Below are 18,897 nucleotides of genomic sequence, written 5' to 3'. Positions count from 1 at the left end.
TGAAAAGATTTCTCATAATAAAATTGTTCCTTCTTTTCCCCAACACTCTTACAAGGGGAAACAAACAAAAAAAACCCATCATCCCACGACAATAACAAAAATACAGAAAAACTATTAAAAAAAAACTACGCATGAATTGCTAAAAAGAGCAATTTTCTTCCACTGGCTCTGTTGCTGTACACAGGTTTCCATCACTACTTTGTGGAAGAAGTTAAGGGTCACGCATGCACAGTTCCAGTCCACAGTCAATCACAGCTCAACGCTGCGCAGCCCTCGCTCCTGCACACAGTTCTGCTGACACCACCCAATTCTATTTCAAAGCCTCGACATCTGCAATTCTAGACTTGGAATATTTGGCAAGACCTACTAATCAGGTTGAATTCAGCATATAGTACCAGCAATTCTGTGAGGAAGATAAGCAGAAATGTCTATTCATTCAGGAGCTCATGCAGTTGTGATTCCTGCTATTCAGCAAAACCTGCTAATAAACTGGAGGTTATAATGAGAACAAACTGGGGAAATTTGAACACAGAGAAACTCACTGAAACAGCAGCAACCCGCCGAGGCTGCGTCACTCCGACAACTCTTCCCTCGGCTGTCCAGCCAGCTTCCGCCAGGTACTGCGAACAAATAGTGTGGGTAAGAAATTAATTGGTCATGCGGTGATTACAGCAAGGTGTCAGTTCTCCGCACCACGGGCTCTTTCCTGGTTCTGCACTAACTGATGCACGACCCTGGGCAAATCAGTTTCTTAGAGGTTTTGTGCATTCTTAATTCCACCATTAAAACTACCGCAGTACAATACCTACTTCCTGAGCACATAAGCTTTCCAAAAGCATCTAAGAGCAGTTCTTTGGGTCTCAAGTATTTCGAACTACTTCATTTTTTCCTCTTCTTTCCTTTATTTTCTAACACCTTTAAGAAAAAAAGCTGAACAGCAGCAGTCCTGCATGCTCGCACTGAAGCAGATGACATTCATCATTAGTCTGTGATTTTTTTAAACTAAAATTAAGAACTAACCTTTAACCTTTTTTCCTTCTTAAAAACATATTCTCAACAAAATTTTAAACAGTATTCTGATGGAGTAACAAACACCTACTATAGCACAGTGACTACTATTTGTAGCAGCATAAACTTGTGTGGTCTTTTCCTATAGTGGAAGAAGGTTTTATATTACAGATCTAGCAGCTCCTCCTATCCAATATGAAACCTTGTATTTCTCCCCTTTCGGTCACACACATGAGCACAGGCGAATTCCATTCTCCCACTTCTGGGTTGCTAGTTTAATGTTTCATGGAGAATCCCCTGATTTCACCAAGTTAAACAGACACTTACTTGTGGAATCTGTGTTGATTTCCCACAACCTGTTTCCCCAACAATCACCAGAGTTTGATAGTTCTCCACTAGATAAAGTATGTGATTTCTTAGCTGAAAGAGAACATTTAAGTATCAAAACCAGATGTGTACAAAAATAAGAAAATAATTTAAATTACAATATTTACATATCTAACAGACACAGTAAATTCCTTTCACATGGAGTTTACTGACAAAAGCTAAACAGTTCTTTAAAATCTATAAATGACATGTACAAGATATAATAATTAACATAAACCTACAAAGCCTGTAAAACTGTCAGTAGCAGTTGTCAAACAGGACAATCAATTCCAACAAATACAGAGAGCAAGGTCATAAAAATTATTGGGTTTTGCTGTAAAGTGATTCTATACTACTCCTTAAAAGAAAGACATAAGAGCCAGACATCACACAACAGATTTAATATATCAAAAAGAACTTCTGTACCTTAAAAACAGGCAGCTTTTGTCTTTGTTGTTCAATAGAAAGGGAGGCATAAGGATTATAGATGACGGTTACGCCATTACTCTCAGCAGGACTCTGTCTCTCCTCTGAGACACTGGCACCAGGACCTTCCGTGCCTACATGACATAATTAATTTTAATTGGAAGAACACATTTCTGCATAGTGTATCACAATACAGGCAAAATAAATATGTTCCTTATAAGGAGGAATCAGGAGTAGCAGCTATATCAAAACACTAACGTTTCTGTGAAAAGAATCAAAATATTAACTAACAGTAAACATGCAGAAATTATTTCAAATGAAATATGTGTCTCCTGCTGGTCAAGGAAAAATAAATATCTAATGTAAGTATTTCAATTTTTAAAAGATGGCAAAAGACACAAAAAGCATATAGGAAAAATATACAGCAAGATCTCAGGAACTTTCTTCTTTGCAATTGTTCAGATATATCTCCAATATCCTTCTCAGAAGTATGTCCATGGGTTTTAAGGCAGCCAGTCAGATGTAACAGAACTTCCCTTGACTAATATCAACTGTATAAATGTCCAACCGTGTCCATTTACGAGATATGTCACTCACTTCAGATCTGAATTTACCTCAGCAACAGAAACTTGATTTATTCCTGCTGCACGTTACCATAAAACTCCCAACAACCAAAAGTGCTGAATCATGCAAGGGAACTAGAAACAAAAACTCATCTCAATAACAGAATGTATCATCTCCAGCTGCAGATTCAACTGGGAAACTCTGAGAGCAAGAGGAGGATTCACCTGTTTTGTAGGATTGGCTTGTTTAGGCTTTTAACTTTTTCCACTGTTTAAAACCAGTTAGTCCCTATTCAAAGCTGCCAAGCAAGTTTTATAGCAAATTGATCCAATTTTAAGAAAGATTAGCAATGATTCCAATAACTACTCACTCCCCAGGACAGATGTGGAAGTTAAGAATCAGGGACTTGAATATCTGGATTTTAACAAATCAACAGAGTTAACAGATATTGCTTCTCATGACCCACTGATTTTCCTTCATTTTCTATGGTTTTTAATTTTTTTTTTTTTAATACTCTACTGTCAACATATTACCCCACACATATATACATATTGTATGTGCACACATATTATTGTAATATTCAAATGATTAAGAAGCTGTTTGCTAAACTAATCTTGACTCCAGAACAGCTTTGCAGCATACCGCAACACGGTGATCAGTTAAAAAATAAATAAATAAAAATACTAAACTCAGACCCACCAAGCTTCCCTTTGGGACCAGCAAATGGGAAGGTAACAACCCAAAGCCTGAGGGAACAATCACATAATCACAGCCCCACAGAGGCTGGAAGGAGCCTCTGGAGACCTTCTAGTCCCTGCTCTGGATTACCACAGAGTCACCTACATCCATCTGCTCAGGTTTGAGACCCCACAACAAGCCTGACTGCTTGTTCCAGAATCTGATCACTCCCACGGTGGGAAAGGTTTTTCTCATATTTCAGCTGGTTTTATCATATTTCAGCTTGTGCCTGTTGCCTCTTGCACTGTCAGGAGGCACCAACAAGAAGAATCTAGCTCCATACTCTTTAAACCCTCCTACCAGGTATTTATATACATTGAAAAGATCCCCCTGAGACTCCTCCAGACTGCACAGTCCCAGCTCTCTCAGCCTCCCCTTGCACATCACATAATTCAATCTCTCCCTTATCCTTGTGCCCCTTCACTTTGTATTCCTGCTTCAGGGAGTCCATGTCTTCCCGGTGCTGGGGAGCTCCCGATACAGCCTCCCCAGTGCCAAGGGGGGATCACGTCCCTCAGCCTCACCGCAATGCTCCTCACATAGCCCGGGATGCCAGTGACCTTCTCTGCTCCCCTGGGTGTGCAGTAGAAACACAGAATCACAGAATGTCAGGACTGGAATGGACCTCAAAAGATCTTCTAGTCCAATCCCCCCATGGAGCAGGAACACCCAGCTGAGGTTACACAGGAAGGTGTCCAGGCGGGTTGGAATGTCTGCACAGAAGGAGACTCCACAACCCCCCTGGGCAGCCTGGGCCAGGCTCTGCCACCCTCACTGAGGAGAAGTTTCTTCTCATATTTAAGTGGAACCTTTTGTGTTCCGGTTTGCATCCACTGCCCCTTATCCTACCATTGGTTGTCACGGAGAAGAGCCTGGCTCCATCCTCGTGACACTCACCCTTTACATATTTATAAACATTAATGAGGTCACAGAATCATTTTGGTTGGAAAAGACCTTCAAGATCACCGAGTCCAACCATAACCTGACTCTAGCACTAACGCATGTCCTTGAGAACCTCACCTCCACGTCTTTTAAACCCCTCCAGGGATGGTGACTCCACCAGGTCCCTGGGCAGCCTGTTCCGATACCTGACATCCCTTTCCAAGAAGAAATTTTTCCCAATATCCAACCTAAACCTCCTGCCACTGGCCACCCGGGAGCAGCAAGAAGGTCTCCCCTCAGCCTCCTTTTCTCCAGGCTGAACAGGGGTACCCGGCGTTTCTCTCCCTCGGGGCAGCACTTCGCCCCTTTGTCAAACTTATTGGGGTTCCCCCGGGGGGCAGCACCCCCACCCGAGGGCGGACCCGACCCCCACCCCCCGGTACCGCAGCACGTTTCTCCGCTGCACTCGGGGTCTGAAATCCGTGTGACACCCGGCAGCGGCCGGGGCCAGCCCCGGGCCCGCCGCGGACAGCCCGGGAAGGCGCTCCCGCTCTCACACCCGCCGCCCCGGGACCGCGACCCCCGCGCCCCCTCACCCGGCTTCCAAAACTTCACCGGCCCCACGGGCGCCGCCATCTTGGGGTGAGAGGGCAAGCGGAAGCGGCGGTGGGGCCCACGTGACGCGGGTTGCCATGGTGACCGGAGCGGGCCCGCGGGTGTTCCCGGGTTCCCGCCCCCCGGTGCTGCCGTCTGTTACGGACACTGTAGCGGTTGAGGCGAACCGTGAAGTGTTGAAGCATTGGACATTTTAGTATCTAAATGGCAAGAATGGCGGCCAGTTGGTAACACCGTGTGAGATCAGTGCTGTTAGTCACACACAGAAACCAGGCTGATAAAATCGGCCTCAGCTGTGACCGAAACCCACCCTTTACCTCTGAGGCAAAAGAGGGAAATAAATAAAACACTGACACACAATAAACCTGAGCCAAGCCAGATACAACCCCTGTGACTAAAATGAATCATAGATTGATTTTGGCTGGAAGAGACCCTTAAGATCATTGAGTCCAACCGTCACCCAACCCTGGAACTAACCCATGTCCCCAAGAACCTCATCTAAACACCTTTTAAACCCCTGCAGGGATGGTGACTCCACCACGTCCCTGGGCAGCCTGCTCCAATGCCCCACAACCTTTCCACGAATAAATTTTTCCCAGTATCCAACCTAAACCTCCCCTGGCACAACTTGAGGCTGTTTCCTCCCGCCCTGTCACTTGCTACTCAGGAGAAAAGTAGCAGCACAGAACCTGGGAGAGAACCCAGGATTTAACAAGATTGAAAGATCATCTCCAAAAAGTCCTTGTCTCATTAATTAAGCTAATCGCTGCCCTCCTGAGGATGAAGGATGCCTCCACACTGTGTGCACCACAGCTATTGGGCTTCACACCAGAAAGCTGAAGGACTAAAAAGAAAAGTTACAGTAACCGTTAATAGATCCAGCGGTGCACAAGTGTTACAGTGCTTATCAAATCAAATGTAATAGAGACTCTGAGTTAATGAAGGCTGGAGTTAAAAAAACAAACCAAAACAAACCCACCAGCTTCTAATAAGACTAGTAATGCTGTCAGTGATCCATGCTTAATGAAAAAAAGAATCTAATCTCATTTTTAATTCTTCTTAATCATTCTCACTCTTCATTGACAATGTGACACAGGCAGTGCAGTGATTCAGCCGGCCTGCACATCACACGCCGCACCTCCATGGTCACTTCTTGTGCTAAGTGTCTATGTAACCACTTCAAAAAAAGGTTATTCAGTTATGATTAAAGACATTCTTAAAATTCTAGCTATTTATTTCAATGTACTTTTCAGACTATGTCCACTCTATCAAAAATAAACATAAGTATCAAAGTATTTTGTGTCGTCAATATATTAGCAACTGTTGAGAAAAACTCCAACTAATGGCACATGGAAAGAGTTGCCTATTAAAGTAATGAGATGAATAAAAAAGTTTAAAAGTTGTATTTGAGAAAATATATACAGAAAGGAATTGAGAAAATAAAATTGCACAAACAACACTTTGCACAGAGTACAACACACTATTTTTTGCATGTTTATGGGAAATATCATTAAGAATAAAAATTCATGTTTCAAACTTATTTACATCTGGATAAGACTATTAAACTATTGAACATTTACAGATTAGAAGAGCCAGAACTTTTACAAGTCGATGATTGTAAACGCAGAAGAAAAAGGGCACAGATTAGTTGTACCCTGATCAGCACATTATTGCACTGTCAGTAAAGACCACTTTTGTAAGTTCCACATGTCCAGTTTAATGTTGTCCTGCTGATGTTTAGCACAGACCCATATGAAATTCCCAAGCTGAGTTTTAACCTTCCCATTTGAAGCCCAGAACCCACGAGACCCTTACACAAACGTCTCCTCGAGTTTTTTGCAGTGCAACAGCCTCAGGAACAACTTGAGAATTGGTGCAGCTTTGCTTTTGCCAGAGCTGCTGCACTGGCTGGCTGCTGGAAAATCAGTGCCTCAATGTACAGCCTTTTGGGAGGATAGTTTATTCATTTGCCGTTGTTTTGTTTTTCTCCAGAAACTAACGGATTTTTTAAAATAATGAGCTTGCATGAAACTTTAAGAATAAATGGTTGTATTTCAGACTTTCATGTTATCACGTCTGGTGGAAACAAGGCTTTTGAGAAGTAGCAGCAGCTTCACAGATTTCAGATCTGCTCAGCTTTTCCCACAAGATCAGACAGCAATAGCAACCATAAAGAAACCAAACACTAAATACAGTAATGCCAAGAAAACGGTCTCATTTGGCTCTACTACAAACATAGCAGGTTCTTAGGAATACTATCCTTTGCATGCATTTATTGCATGCCCAACAATCCAAGTATTCTTATAATTACAAAGAAATGGTCAATTAAAATTGAATAATTGCAAAAGCTTTGCTTGCCTGACATGTTAGTTCATTCTGCCAAGCAGCACAGCTTCGTGTAAAGAAAATTCAACATTTGAGGACTAGTAGCATGGTACCAATCTACTAGTTTCTAGTTTATGGTTACTCTGCTTCAGTTCTGTGTCATGAAAGAGTTCGTGGAGAGTTTATGCAACACACGACTAAGCTTAGACTGACTTCAGAGCCGTACAACAGTCCTGCCATTCATTTTTGAAAGACCTTCAAGCAATATAATTTTCTAGACCCAGATTCCTTAAAAAACAAAAGGTTTGAGCTACTGAGCAAGGACACTGCTAACCCATCAGCCTAAACCATGGAAGAATAGGTTGAAAACTGAAAATCAGGCAGAATACTAGAAGTCAATAATGGCTTTCCAGGTGTCTTGTTTTTTTTTAAAAACACATCTGCGCCTAAATCAATACCATAATTGTATCTGTTGATCTGCGTTACAGTGGTCTTCAAATGAAACCACAATCCCAGTATCACTTTCTCCCAGTTCAAGGTTTGTTTCCCAGCTGCTCTCCCAAACATACTGTGAGACACTTCTGGACACGGATCACTGGAGGTTCCTGAGGTTCTGCTTCTCGCTCCGAGTGAACATGAGATTCATCTCTCTACGATCCAGTGTGGCCTCATAATGAGAGAGCCGTTCCTCTTAGTCAGCGGAGGAGAGACGTGCAGCGCGGTATTTGGCACGTAGACTGCCTCCCGCGAGGCCTGCAGCCAGCTCCGCTTCCTTTTCAGGTTCCCTACAAATGCTCTAAGATACAAAAACTCCATTCGCAGGAAGTTTTCCCTGGTCAGGTCTCTGGAAGCCACTGTTATCCTGACCACCTGGTCCAACATCTTCCTCTCCTTGCAGCTGGATGACTCTTTGAGGTTGATGGGCTTTGACCGTGCATAAAGAGTCCGAAACTCCTGGTCAAAGCGTTCAACTGCGGGGCCTGACAGGATCAAAATGTTGCTGCTGTTCAGCTTCCCATCTGTCCACGTAAAACTAGCAAATGAATAATGAGAAAATTCCGAGTTAATTCAAGATAAATAGTAAACAAAGCATTAACTGAACATTCTCTTCCAGCACACTTAGCTAAATCATTCTTATAATGCAAATGATGAGCAGCGTGCTATTTGTAGGATAAAGGTTACAAGTAAACTGTGGTAGGGAAAGCAGTTTTGCAGTATGGCTACGCCTTTCCTTTCCATGTAAAGAAATCACATAAAGAAACAGAAAGAAATTGGCACTTGCCTGTAGGAGCCTGTTATCACTCTAATGCCATCAATTAACATGAACTTTTCACGGACTTTTCCAACAATTTTGGCACCTGACCTTGTGTAGTATGTGTTCCCAGTGATATTTCGAATTCTCATCAGCTGTTAAAGATATCACAAGCATTATGTGGATTTCAGAGTTAAACAATTGCATTTAAAGTAGTAACACGCAGTAGCAGCCACTGACGAACTAGCAAAGGTTGCTGTGTGGTAGCACAAGATTCACCCTATAGGTAACGAATGATAATTTTGTCTTGTTTTAGTAGGCAAAGAGGTGGCATTAAGGGGCAGACCCATGAACTGATCGAGCACAATGTGATCGTACAAACTGCTGTTGCCTAAACTTGGAGGGACATGAACTTCACCGAGTCCTGATAACTTGTTTCTCCATCAGCCTTCAAAGTCTCAGCGAGCCTGAGCATCTCCAGTCATGCTGTAGGAACTGGACATTTCTCCTGCATTCCTTGAACATTTAATTAGCATTTGTGCTCAGAAAGCAACTATAACATCCACTTATTAAGATTTCAGGTTTTCTATTAATTGCTTTCTTCTGCAAGAATGGTTAAATCTTCCAAGAAAGAACTAAAGCTACATAAACCCCATTTTTAATTGTGGCAGCAGGCATTAATAGTTTCTTCTTTTGATAGCTCAAAGTTTACAGTCATAAAGGATCGACTGTCTATCCTTATCAATATGGCAAGACTCACCTTTTCCTGCTCCAGGTCAACTCCCAGATCCTTGCACATTTTCAGAAAGTGGGAAAATGAAGCCTGATCCAGAAGGATATATACTTTAACCTGCCGTTGGCTACAAGCTTCCAGGAGGTCTCTGAAGATATCAGTATCTGTGAAGGAATCCATAACCAGGGCAATCACCTGCAATGAAGTTCAGAAGAAATCATCAGGTTGTCTCCACAGCATCCCAGGGGAGATGGCACATAAAGAATTTTACTTTCAAATTTATCCCCCCCCCCCCGCCTTTATTTTTTTTTCCCCGGGTGGCTATAGAACATGGTACAGTCTTCTGTGATCCATATATTCTTCTGCTGTTCACAGGACTGCTGAAACATTCAACAGACAAATACGAGAAAGGAAAAAATAACTCTGATTAGAATGAAGTTCTGTGACAAGCATGGTATTTTGGTGAAAGTGGTTACTGAGTACACTACCCTGAGATACAGGAGACCCAATTATACATCACCCCTTTACTATGATCACTTATTCATTTACCTGTATAGTTAAATAGTAAAAAAATATTGAATTTATGGAAACTGTTGTTAAAGATTATTTTCCCCGATTTTGTCACCACTTGTCTGATTTATAGAATATCATTAAAGATATTTATTATCACATTGTAGAATTTCATTTTCTACTGTAATTTCAGCAGCAGATATTGAAGCTTCTTTTGCTGGGATCTGTATCTTTTTTTGGTTTGTTAGGCAATAGCAGTCTAGCCTGAAAGCTTATTCTGGCAAGACACCTTCTCTGTATTTAAAAATCAGAGTTCCTCACTGATCAGCAGCAATGGTGTCTCCTGCGTCTGTTCAGTAACATGTTGCTCATGGTTTTTAATTGAGGTTGTACTAAAGGCTTCCCTTTTTTATGACATAACTTCACTCTCAAGAGAAAATTACAGAAATCTGTCCCGGCGCTGCGGGCGGAGCGGGACGGGACGGGACGGGGCGGGACGAGGCGGCAGAGCCCGCACTCACCTGCCGAGCGGAGCGGATCTGCCGCCGCACCGCCTCCTTGCAGCCGTACGGGCTGTCCCCGCAGCCCGGCTGGAAATGCGCCTCCACCCGCGTCAGCCCGCGGAACGCGCCGCTGGCGAAGCCCGGCCAGCCCAGCTCCAGCGCCGGCGGCTCCAGGTCCGAGCGCTCGGGGAAATAGGTGAGCGACGAGGCGTCCAGGGAGGCGCCGAGCGAGGGCTCGCCCGCCGGCTCCGGGCCCGCGGCGGGCGGCAGGGCGCCCCGCGCGATGGCCTGCACCTCGGGCTCCGAGAGGAACGGCGGCAGCTGCTCCCGCCGCAGGAAGGCCCGCAGCGCCTCGGGGCCGCCCGCCACCAGCTCCTCCAGCGCCAGCCGCTGCGCCTCGCTGTAGGGCCCGGGCGGGCGCGGCGGCCAGCGCCCGGCGCCCTCCTCCAGGCACTGCGACGGGTTGGCCATGGCCCGGCGGAGCGGCGCGGCCGCGCTCGGCAGCGCCTTTATAGCCGCTCCGCGGAGGCCCCGCCACGCCCCCGCGGGGAGCGGGAAGGAGCCGGCGGTGCCGCGGGAGGGGAGCGTCCGCTCCGCCCGTCCCGTCGCAGCCGGGAGGAACGGGGCGCTGGAGCGGCGGCGCCCACGGGAAAGTCGCGGGTGGCAGAGCCGGCCGGGCTCCCCTCGCCCAGGGAGGCGAGGAAAAGCCATCCTTGAATTAAGCAGGGAGAGATAAGTACCGCTCTGCCCTGCTCCGCTGAGCGAGAGGCTGCTCCTAAGGTTGGAGAGGACAAGCGGTCCCCGCGGACATTGGCTTCATTCCAGGGTGCTCTGCCTACCCAGAGTACCAGGAAAGGACCGACTGACTTAGTCACTGGGATTCAAAATGTCAAATAAATAGAAAACAAAACTCAGACAATTATGAGGTGAAAAGCCCCACGGCAAAAGGAGTTTATTTGTAAACTTTCTTGTTCCTGTGAGAGTACCAAAACAGCCGCACCGTGTAATAAAGTTTAAAAGCACATAGAACAAACAAGTTGATTTTTACATACATTCAAGCACTGCTGAACATGAGCTCCTAAAAATACAACTCAGGATTAGCTTTGAAGGTTTATCTTGGCTCGTTTGCTCCTGGTGTTCCAGCTCCAGGGACCACACAAAAAGGTATCTTATCTGTTCAAACAAGTGCAGACAGAGCTTTTTTTCCTCACCTGCACCTCTTTGTACATCTGCCTTGCAGCTTCAGGGAGGGAGTGGCTGCTCTCAAATCCAAGTAATAAAGTAGTTTGAGCCTCTTTGTCCATATAGATTTCAGAGACAGAAATGCTCAAGTTAGTAGAACAAAATGTTGCTTTCTGCACTTCAGTTGCAGCCTTGTTGAGTTTGACATTTTTCTGTTCATTCTACCATTCGTTGCTGTTTACGGGAATATTCAAGACAACAGCCAAAATGTGCCATCTGCTGGACACACCCATAAATGAGAAGAAAATATATTACCCCGACTCTGATTTGACTTGGCAGAATTTAGTCCGTTTGGTCACAAAAATACTGGAATACAGGTCTAAAGAATAACAGTGCAGGTCAGAGCTCAGAGAAGAAATCCACACACCCCTCAAATAAGTGATTCAACAAGCACATACACGCACACACACAGAGTACTGCTAGCAAATATTCAGATATTGTCTCTGCAAAGCAAATTAACCCAAGATCTATTTAATATTGAAAGACTATTTTCAGAAACTACAGTAGCACTTCAGCTCCTCAAACCAAGTTAATAGTGGATAAAGAACAGAGCAGGAAACAGAACATTTCAGAGGACAGCTTAAAGAGAAAAATGTGTGTTTATTTTTTACTCTTACATTTGTACAATAGCATTAGCAAACAGAGCCCAGAATATTTTGTAGTGCATTTCTCAGTTTACTTTTGAACAGGGGCTTTGTCATGTGCCCTCAGTGACTGTCTTGCCTCTAAGTTCTTTCCAAAGAAGGAAACCGTTCACAAGTCTCTTAACAGAGGACAGACATTCCTAGACCAAGCCAGAACTGGAAGCTCATCTTACAGTGCTAAGACTAAACGTCTTAATTCTGCTTAACAATTGCACAAGGGGCAAAGTTCTTGGGAGTCATCCCAAAAGAGAACTACAACAGGTGTGCTGCGGCAAGAGAGTGAGCTCCAGATATCACCTCATCTCCTGCTCACAAGAGCAAAACACCACCTCAGCGATACATTCCCATTAATATTGTCACAGGTCCAATATATCTAGGTTTTAGTTCCAAATACTAGAAACATTTACACCAGGACTGTACCCAGCATGGGTACTAATATCTTAGAGTGCCAAGTTGCTACTTCTTGGTCTGGGTTTTGAAAAGATGCTCTTCTAAGGAAGTGTATATACACACACACTTTTTTTATATATCTGTGTATGAGAAGATGATCAAACTGAAGAGCTAGTTAGCTCAGTCCATTTCAGAAGGATTAAACAACAGGAACAGCTGAGGATAAGAACCTGCAACTGCTCCAACAGACCCTTCACAGCTTGAGTGGAAGAGGAATATACACATCACTGAAATCAGAATAAACTTAGCATTACAGCTCTTTATGAAAGTTGTTTCCCCTGATGCCAAAGATAAAGTAGAAATAAAAGCCAATATTAAAAAGAAAAAAAGTGTGCTGCCTTGTAAGCTAAATCTCCAAAGCCACTCTGATGGCTTGATAGGTCTGACTCAGGTTTTTCCAAGTTTATATAAATTATAGCCAAAGCATTAGCAATCCTAGAAAGCAGTAATAAGTTTACTTTTCAGGCTAAACATCCATAATCAAAATGAACCCTCACCATTGATATGTATAAGAGGAACATGCAAGTAGCTACAGTAGGAGCTAAACCCCTCTTTGCATAGTATAAAAGAAAGTGCTGGAGAGTGACATTCATATGTAATAAAAAAGTGCTGGAAGGAAGTAGAAGAATCAGCAGGTATAAAGTAACCACAGTTCAAGACTGGAGCTTCTGTGTGCTGTGCTCAGTGCAGTGATCATTTATTCAGAGAAAAGAGTGAAACGTCCCGGAGGCTGCGCAGGCTGGCGCTGATGTCCCTTCTCTGTTTTAGATCACATCTTCCAGTGTACTGGGTCATGTAGTTCTCAGGGGCACGTCCCCTCCGGGACAGGATACCCACCATGTGGCTAAGCTTTGACCTGATAGTGGAGTAGTGGAACTGCCTCTCTTTATGCAGTTTTTGGAAATATTCTGCCCTGTGACTGCCAGAATATTCAAAGGACCGGAGAGAAGATAGCGAGCCGGTAGAGCTTGCAAGAGAGCACTGGGAGGATGACGAAGACATCGATCGCAGACTGGAACTTGATATCTGTCTGGTAAGGCTGTAAGATCCTTCTTTTGACAACTTTCTGGGAAGCAGGGGTGTTTCTGCATACTCACCTTCCTTTGTCTGCGTCACTGCAGTCTTCAGCAGAACTGACGTCTGAGTGCCTGTCACTCTAGCAGCGACAGAGGCCTGGGTGCCAGTTTCTGCCGTCGCAGCGCTGGTCTGCGTGGCAGCGTTGCACACGGTCGCTACAGGCTTCTCTTCCCATGGGCCAGTTTGAGTCGATGCGCTTTTCCGTTCCACGATGGCCACTTGATCGCTGAACCACTGCTCTTCCCAGAGGCAAGAATGCCACGGGTTACAAGGTTTGTTTCCAGGAGTATCTTCAGCCTGATCTCGTTCTTTCAAGAGTTTCTTTGGAGTACTAGACAATCCGGCAAATTCCGCTCTCAAGTTGCCTTCCACAGAATATTCTTCAGGGGACTCTGTTCTGTTCGCCAGGTGATCAAATATCCCGTTGTTCCTGCAGCTGGACAGACACTTCTGGCTGATGGGCATCGACTGAGCGTAAAGAATCCTGAACTGGAGGTCGAAGTGTTCAACCACTTGACCTGAGAGTAGCAGCAAGTTACTGCTGTTCAGCTTCCCGTCAGACCACGTGAAACTATTGAAAACAAACCAAGACTCACAATTAATCTCCAGGGCATTTCAACACATACAGTTACAGACAACAGGACTCAGCTTAGAAGTGCTGCGCAGAAGGAAGGTATAAAGTCGATAGACTATTCATCCTCACTTCTTCAGGAAGAACTCTATTTAGCCATGGCCAGGTGCTTTGGTACCACCAAGTTGTGTAAACCAGTTCTCCCAAGCTCTTTTCAGTTTTGTGTTAGTCCCACTTAGACTCAGCTAGTTCACTTTCATTGGCAATTAATTAATACCAGGCAAACAGCAAAGTTATTACAACCTTCTTGCAGAAACTCCTCCTTTCTATAGCTTCATCAGGCATGAGCAGACCCCAATACTTGCCTGTAGGAGCCTGTTGTCACTCTAATGCCATCGATTAACATGAACTTCTCATGGACCTTCCCGACAATTTTGGCACCTGACCTCAGGTAGTATGTGTTCCCTGTGAGGGTTCGAACTCTCATCAGCTGTTTCAGAAAAGAGGAGAAAAAAAATACCATCAGATTTAAGTTAACTTCCAAAAACTTTTGATTAGCCATTCTACCTAAAAGCTGCTACGCACACTATGGAAGACAGAAATGAAATGAACTTCCCTACCTTGTCGGCCTGTGAGTGTTATTAGTTACACAGTGCTAAAGTTCTGTTAGATTAGGAGGAATCTCTGGAGAGCCAGTTCTAATTAATTACTGCCCACAAAGCTAGATGTGTTTCCCCATCCAGAGAAACTCTCTGTGGTGAACATAAGCCTGTCCAAGCCACAGCATAACACAGTCATATCAACTTATATTCAGAGGAACTGAGCAAACCACCCGGCTTTCGTTATCCAAACCCTTTTAAAAGAAAGCAACTACACCTTAGTGAAAAGAGATGTTACTAAAGCTATACCACCCTCAAGCTTCCCATGATTCTGTTTTGCTTAGCAGGCAGTTCCTTGAGCCAAAGAATAAAGATACATAGATCTTGCAAAATTAAATGCTTGAAAATTGCTGCTTCAGGACAGGGATCACAATGCGCACCCCTCCCACCGCACCTGGGAGCTGCACGGCATGACTGTAGCTCCTATGTGTGGGTAGCGTAGGGCAGAGGTAGATGTGCCTTTTCTACATGTTTTCAGCTGAGTTTGTGGGCAGTTTCACATACTGGATTAGAGGCAGTACTGAAGCCACACAATATCAAGCCTTGAGCTTCATGAGCTGTGAAATACTTTGGAAAATATCCTTTTGTATCAGTTATTTAACAGACAGAATGCTTTAGACTTTTGAGAGCTTGATGTTTTATAGAAGGATGTATTTGACATCCGTAAGCATAAACTATACCACCAAAATAGAAACAAAGCCCACAGCAAGCCAATGGTTAGTACTCACACTTTCCTGCTCAGGGCAAACTCCCAAATTCTTACACATTTCCAAGAAATCGGGTACAAAGTCCTGGTCAAGAAGGATATAGACAGGGACTTTGCGGGTGGTATAGGCTTCCTGAAGGTCACCAAAGATATCAATATCTGTGAAGGAATCCATCACAAGGGCAATCACCTGCAAAAAAAAAAAAAAGTTGACAACACTTGTTCAAGAGGCTTCTTTTACACAAGGCCCTGGAGTGCAAAGTGTGAGCCTGAAGAGGTTTTTTCCCCTCACCGCTGCTGCTGCTTTTTGTGCACTTTCACAGCCCGCTTTCCTACGTAATCACCCATAATCTGGCCTTTTGGTAGCAGAGAAGCTATCACAACAGAACTGGGAATCCAGAGAAGCCATCTCCACTCCTGTGCTCCCAGCGTGCCAGATCAGCACTGCCTGCAGGAGAATCAGCTCAAATGGCCTCCTCACTGTCGCAGCTCAATGTCTCACAAATCCTGTCTTGCGTGATCGGAAGGCAATGCTGTTCCTATATAAGTTACTAAGAGATACATTAGTCCTGTGACAACATTTTTCACTATTTCCACACTCTTACTAGCTGTGTTCTGACTTTCCAGTCCACACCCTCACAAGAAATCCTTCCACTCACCCAGCTCAACGGTTCTTTACAGAAGGCAAATCCTAAAATAGGAAGATTTTCTCTGAATGGGCACAACAGCCTTACATTTATGAATGATCCCTCCAGCTAATTCCAGGCCACATCACACACCGTTGCAGTGCTAGAACTCTCTCCCTTCAAAACCAGGACCACACATCCACGTGGGACACAAAGGCATAAGGATTTGGCTTCATGACTTTTCTTCTAGACCAATATTAGATTACACGACTGCTGCAGGTGTCTTTACCAGACACATAAGGCATCCATATGTTGCTGCAGCATGCCCAAGGTGTACGTGGGTGCAACACAGCTGCTGTGTGTGTGGCATCGCCTGTGCTCAGAGTAAACATTTCCCACAAGAACAGGCTGAGTTCTGCGTTCCCACCTGTGCCCCGCTCCTTAAGGGACTGGTTCCGTAGGGATGAGTTCTCAGGTATAACACACACAGGCTTTTGGGTATTTCTAGATAAAGTTAGTTTATACTTGTGCTTCTTGTGTATCTCTTGTGCTTTTCCACACCCTATCACTTCCCTAAGTGTCAAAGGGAGATAAAGAAGAAGCAGATGCTTTTGACAAGACCTGATGAGTAAGCAAATAACCCCGAAAACAGAACAATTTACTCTAAGCCCCTTGGAAATACTGGTGCCTTCAAATGACTACTCGATTAGCAGCACATTTGAGTTCTAATCCCAGAATATGCAACTGAAGAAGAAATATATTTTAACCATACTTTCGTTCATTTTCAGTAATGTTCAGAGGAGAGACAGAAAACCCTTTTCTCTACCCTCATCCATTCAGGATGGTGAAGGCAAGATAGCAAGCATCCCCTTTAGTCACTTAAGCTAACACCATTTGAACAAGCTGAGAAGCAGCTCTACAGCATCTGACTTTTTTCCCCGTTCCTCATGTTAACCCAAAGAACTCAGACATGACTGAGCAGCATCACACAGCATCTGATACTCAGTAAATTATGTGGGGGGGTCAAAATTTCTCTCCACTCCATGTCCACAAAAATGCATCCCAGATCAGGCACATACATGGGCAATGGCAGGAACAGTTTGCCAGGCTGTTGGCTTGGTACAAGGGATGGCATTTGGCAGGATGCTACAAGCAAGAACATCACACACAAGTTTCTGGAGAAACAGATGTTCTCATGAGTTTACTTGAGCCACCAGACTGATCGCATCTACCTGATAAGGATCCTTTGAGAACAGAGCTTCCTCTGTGACAGGTTCTGGCAAGAAGCCCATCGTTCATGTCATCCACACACATCCCCAAGCTTCTGTGTTCAGAATAGAGCAAGGACAAAGCTGCTGATTCAGAGTGTGCCATGTGCGAACATGTTAGGCAGAGAGCAAGGGGTTGCTTCACCTGGCCATCCCAAGAGGAAGCTATACATTTAAATTTTGGCTAAGCCAATTGAGTGGCTGCTAACGAGAAGGGTGGTTCCCATATGGGGATTACAGTTGGAGGCTATAAACTCAGGTGACATAAGGAGTTACAGAGAACAGTTAGAAGTTACTACTCCATGTGATTTTTAAACCATATTCTACAGCACATCAAAAGCATCCACTACTGTAGGAAGGAAGTCCTGCTGAGAGCAGACCTGTACGTTATCTAGGGGTGATTAATAAGGAGAAAGAGGTGAAAGAGAGAGATATAATCACAGAGAGATATCATTCTTTTATAAGAAATGACACAAAAAAAGTTCTCTAAAGGCCAGCAGGAGGTTTCTGCAAGCGAATCTGGCTTGCAAAGAAAAGAAATCCGGAGTAGGAAACCTGCTTTGAACAGAGCAAGAGCAGCTCGAAACCAGCGGGTGGTTTGGCCACAAACAGCAGCAGGGGCTCTGCGTGTGGCTCTGGGCACAGGGAGCTATCGACCCCTGGAGCAATGTCACCGGGGTGTGAGATCTCCTGGCTGCAGACAGACAGACACTGTTCCATGAGCACCAGCCGCTATGCATTTATGCCCTTGTCCTCCTCCCCTGGCTTTCTTTGCTCGACAGGGGTCTTACAGCCACTTGAAGGAGATGCTCATTGATTACTCTGCTGATTTTTGCTCCGGTTCGCTGACCCGCTGCAGAAGGGCCCCGGGCCGGGCGCTTTCGGGCGGCGCTACGGGCAGAGCCCGCACTCCCGCGCCCCGCCGCCGCACTCACCTGCCGAGCGGAGCGGATCTGCCGCCGCACCGCCTCCTTGCAGCCGTACGGGCTGTCCCCGCAGCCCGGCTGGAAATGCGCCTCCACCCGCGTCAGCCCGCGGAACGCGCCGCTGGCGAAGCCCGGCCAGCCCAGCTCCAGCGCCGGCGGCTCCAGGTCCCAGCGCTCGGGGAAATAGGTGAGCGACGAGGCGTCCAGGGAGGCGCCGAGCGAGGGCTCGCCCGCCGGCTCCGGGCCCGCGGCGGGCGGCAGGGCGCCCCGCGCGATGGCCTGCACCTCGGGCTCCGAGAGGAACGGCGGCAGCTGCTCCCGCCGCAGGAAGGCCCGCAGCGCCTCGGGGCCGCCCGCCACCAGCTCCTCCAGCGCCAGCCGCTGCGCCTCGCTGTAGGGCCCGGGCGGGCGCGGCGGCCAGCGCCCGGCGCCCTCCTCCAGGCACTGCGAGGGGTTGGCCATGGCCCGGCGGAGCGCGGCGGCCGCGCTCGGCAGCGCCTTTATAGCCGCTTTGAATCCCAACGGCCCCGCGCCGCCGCCGCCACTGGAGGAGCCGCGTCCCGCCCCGCCCCGCGATTGGCTGGGCCGAGGAGGCGCCACCGCCCACAGGAGCCTCAGGCCGTGCCCGCTGGAGCAGGGGGACAGGCGGGACTCGGCCTTGCTTGGGGCCGGGAGACCGCGCAGGCCCGTCAGTGCTCGGCCCTGGAAGGCTCTGTATGGCACCCGCTCTGAACCCGTTCCATGGGGCTTCAGGGGCCGACACACCTGCCTCATGGCCGGCCCTGCCCGAGGCTTCAGCCCTCACG

General features: G+C 46.1%; 3 protein-coding genes across 4 annotated transcripts in view; all 3 read right to left on the bottom strand.

Moving 5' to 3' along the window:
- Positions 1-4,650, bottom strand: part of DHX35 (DEAH-box helicase 35) — a 28,424-nt gene extending 23,774 nt beyond the window's left edge. The window contains exons 1-4 of one of the 2 annotated variants that reach the window (XM_082065397.1): positions 4,581-4,650; positions 1,801-1,934; positions 1,336-1,428; positions 543-620 (exon numbers count right to left, since the gene is read on the bottom strand). In XM_082065397.1, the coding sequence (XP_081921523.1) occupies positions 543-620; positions 1,336-1,428; positions 1,801-1,934; positions 4,581-4,620 (345 nt within the window). In that variant the 5' untranslated portion in view covers positions 4,621-4,650. The remainder of the gene's footprint in view (positions 1-542; positions 621-1,335; positions 1,429-1,800; positions 1,935-4,580) is intronic. The other variant, XM_082065396.1, reaches the window with a different exon arrangement.
- Positions 4,651-5,949: 1,299 nt separating this feature from the next.
- On the bottom strand, positions 5,950-10,420 carry LOC309446019 (protein FAM83D-B-like). The gene is made up of 4 exons (XM_082065389.1): positions 9,941-10,420; positions 8,937-9,104; positions 8,207-8,331; positions 5,950-7,957 (listed from the first exon to the last, which is right to left on the bottom strand). The coding sequence occupies exons 1-4, from the start codon at positions 10,391-10,393 to the stop codon at positions 7,567-7,569; spliced, it is 1,137 nt and encodes a 378-aa protein (XP_081921515.1). The 5' UTR covers positions 10,394-10,420; the 3' UTR covers positions 5,950-7,566.
- A 1,326-nt stretch (positions 10,421-11,746) lies between these two features.
- Positions 11,747-18,587, bottom strand: LOC309446092 (protein FAM83D-like). Its single transcript, XM_082065505.1, has 4 exons — positions 18,101-18,587; positions 15,294-15,461; positions 14,272-14,396; positions 11,747-13,906 (listed from the first exon to the last, which is right to left on the bottom strand). Exons 1-4 carry the CDS (start codon positions 18,551-18,553, stop codon positions 12,952-12,954), a joined length of 1,701 nt encoding a protein of 566 aa, XP_081921631.1. The 5' UTR covers positions 18,554-18,587; the 3' UTR covers positions 11,747-12,951.
- Positions 18,588-18,897: the final 310 nt, after the last annotated feature.

Source organism: Streptopelia decaocto (genome assembly GCF_964273445.1).
Source record: "Streptopelia decaocto genome assembly, chromosome: 14".
Lineage (NCBI taxonomy): Eukaryota > Metazoa > Chordata > Aves > Columbiformes > Columbidae > Streptopelia > Streptopelia decaocto.
Note: the sequence above shows the minus strand (reverse complement) of the source record. Positions and strands in the feature narration are given on the sequence as shown.

What these genes read in the sequence shown, in the direction of transcription:
- LOC309446019 (XM_082065389.1), bottom strand. Translation starts at nt 10,393, where the DNA reads ATGGCCAACCCGTCGCAGTGCCTGGAGGAGGGCGCCGGGCGCTGGCCG. An exon ending in AGATCCGCTCCGCTCGGCAG is followed by an intron (nt 9,105 to 9,940) that starts GTGAGTGCGGGC and finishes ACTTCATTGCAG; the next exon opens with GTGATTGCCCTGGTTATGGA. An exon ending in GTGATAACAGGCTCCTACAG is followed by an intron (nt 7,958 to 8,206) that starts GCAAGTGCCAAT and finishes TTCATTTGCTAG; the next exon opens with TTTTACGTGGACAGATGGGA.
- LOC309446092 (XM_082065505.1), bottom strand. Translation starts at nt 18,553, where the DNA reads ATGGCCAACCCCTCGCAGTGCCTGGAGGAGGGCGCCGGGCGCTGGCCG. An exon ending in TTTGCCCTGAGCAGGAAAGT is followed by an intron (nt 14,397 to 15,293) that starts GTGAGTACTAAC and finishes TTTCTGAAACAG; the next exon opens with CTGATGAGAGTTCGAACCCT. An exon ending in GTGACAACAGGCTCCTACAG is followed by an intron (nt 13,907 to 14,271) that starts GCAAGTATTGGG and finishes TGTTTTCAATAG; the next exon opens with TTTCACGTGGTCTGACGGGA.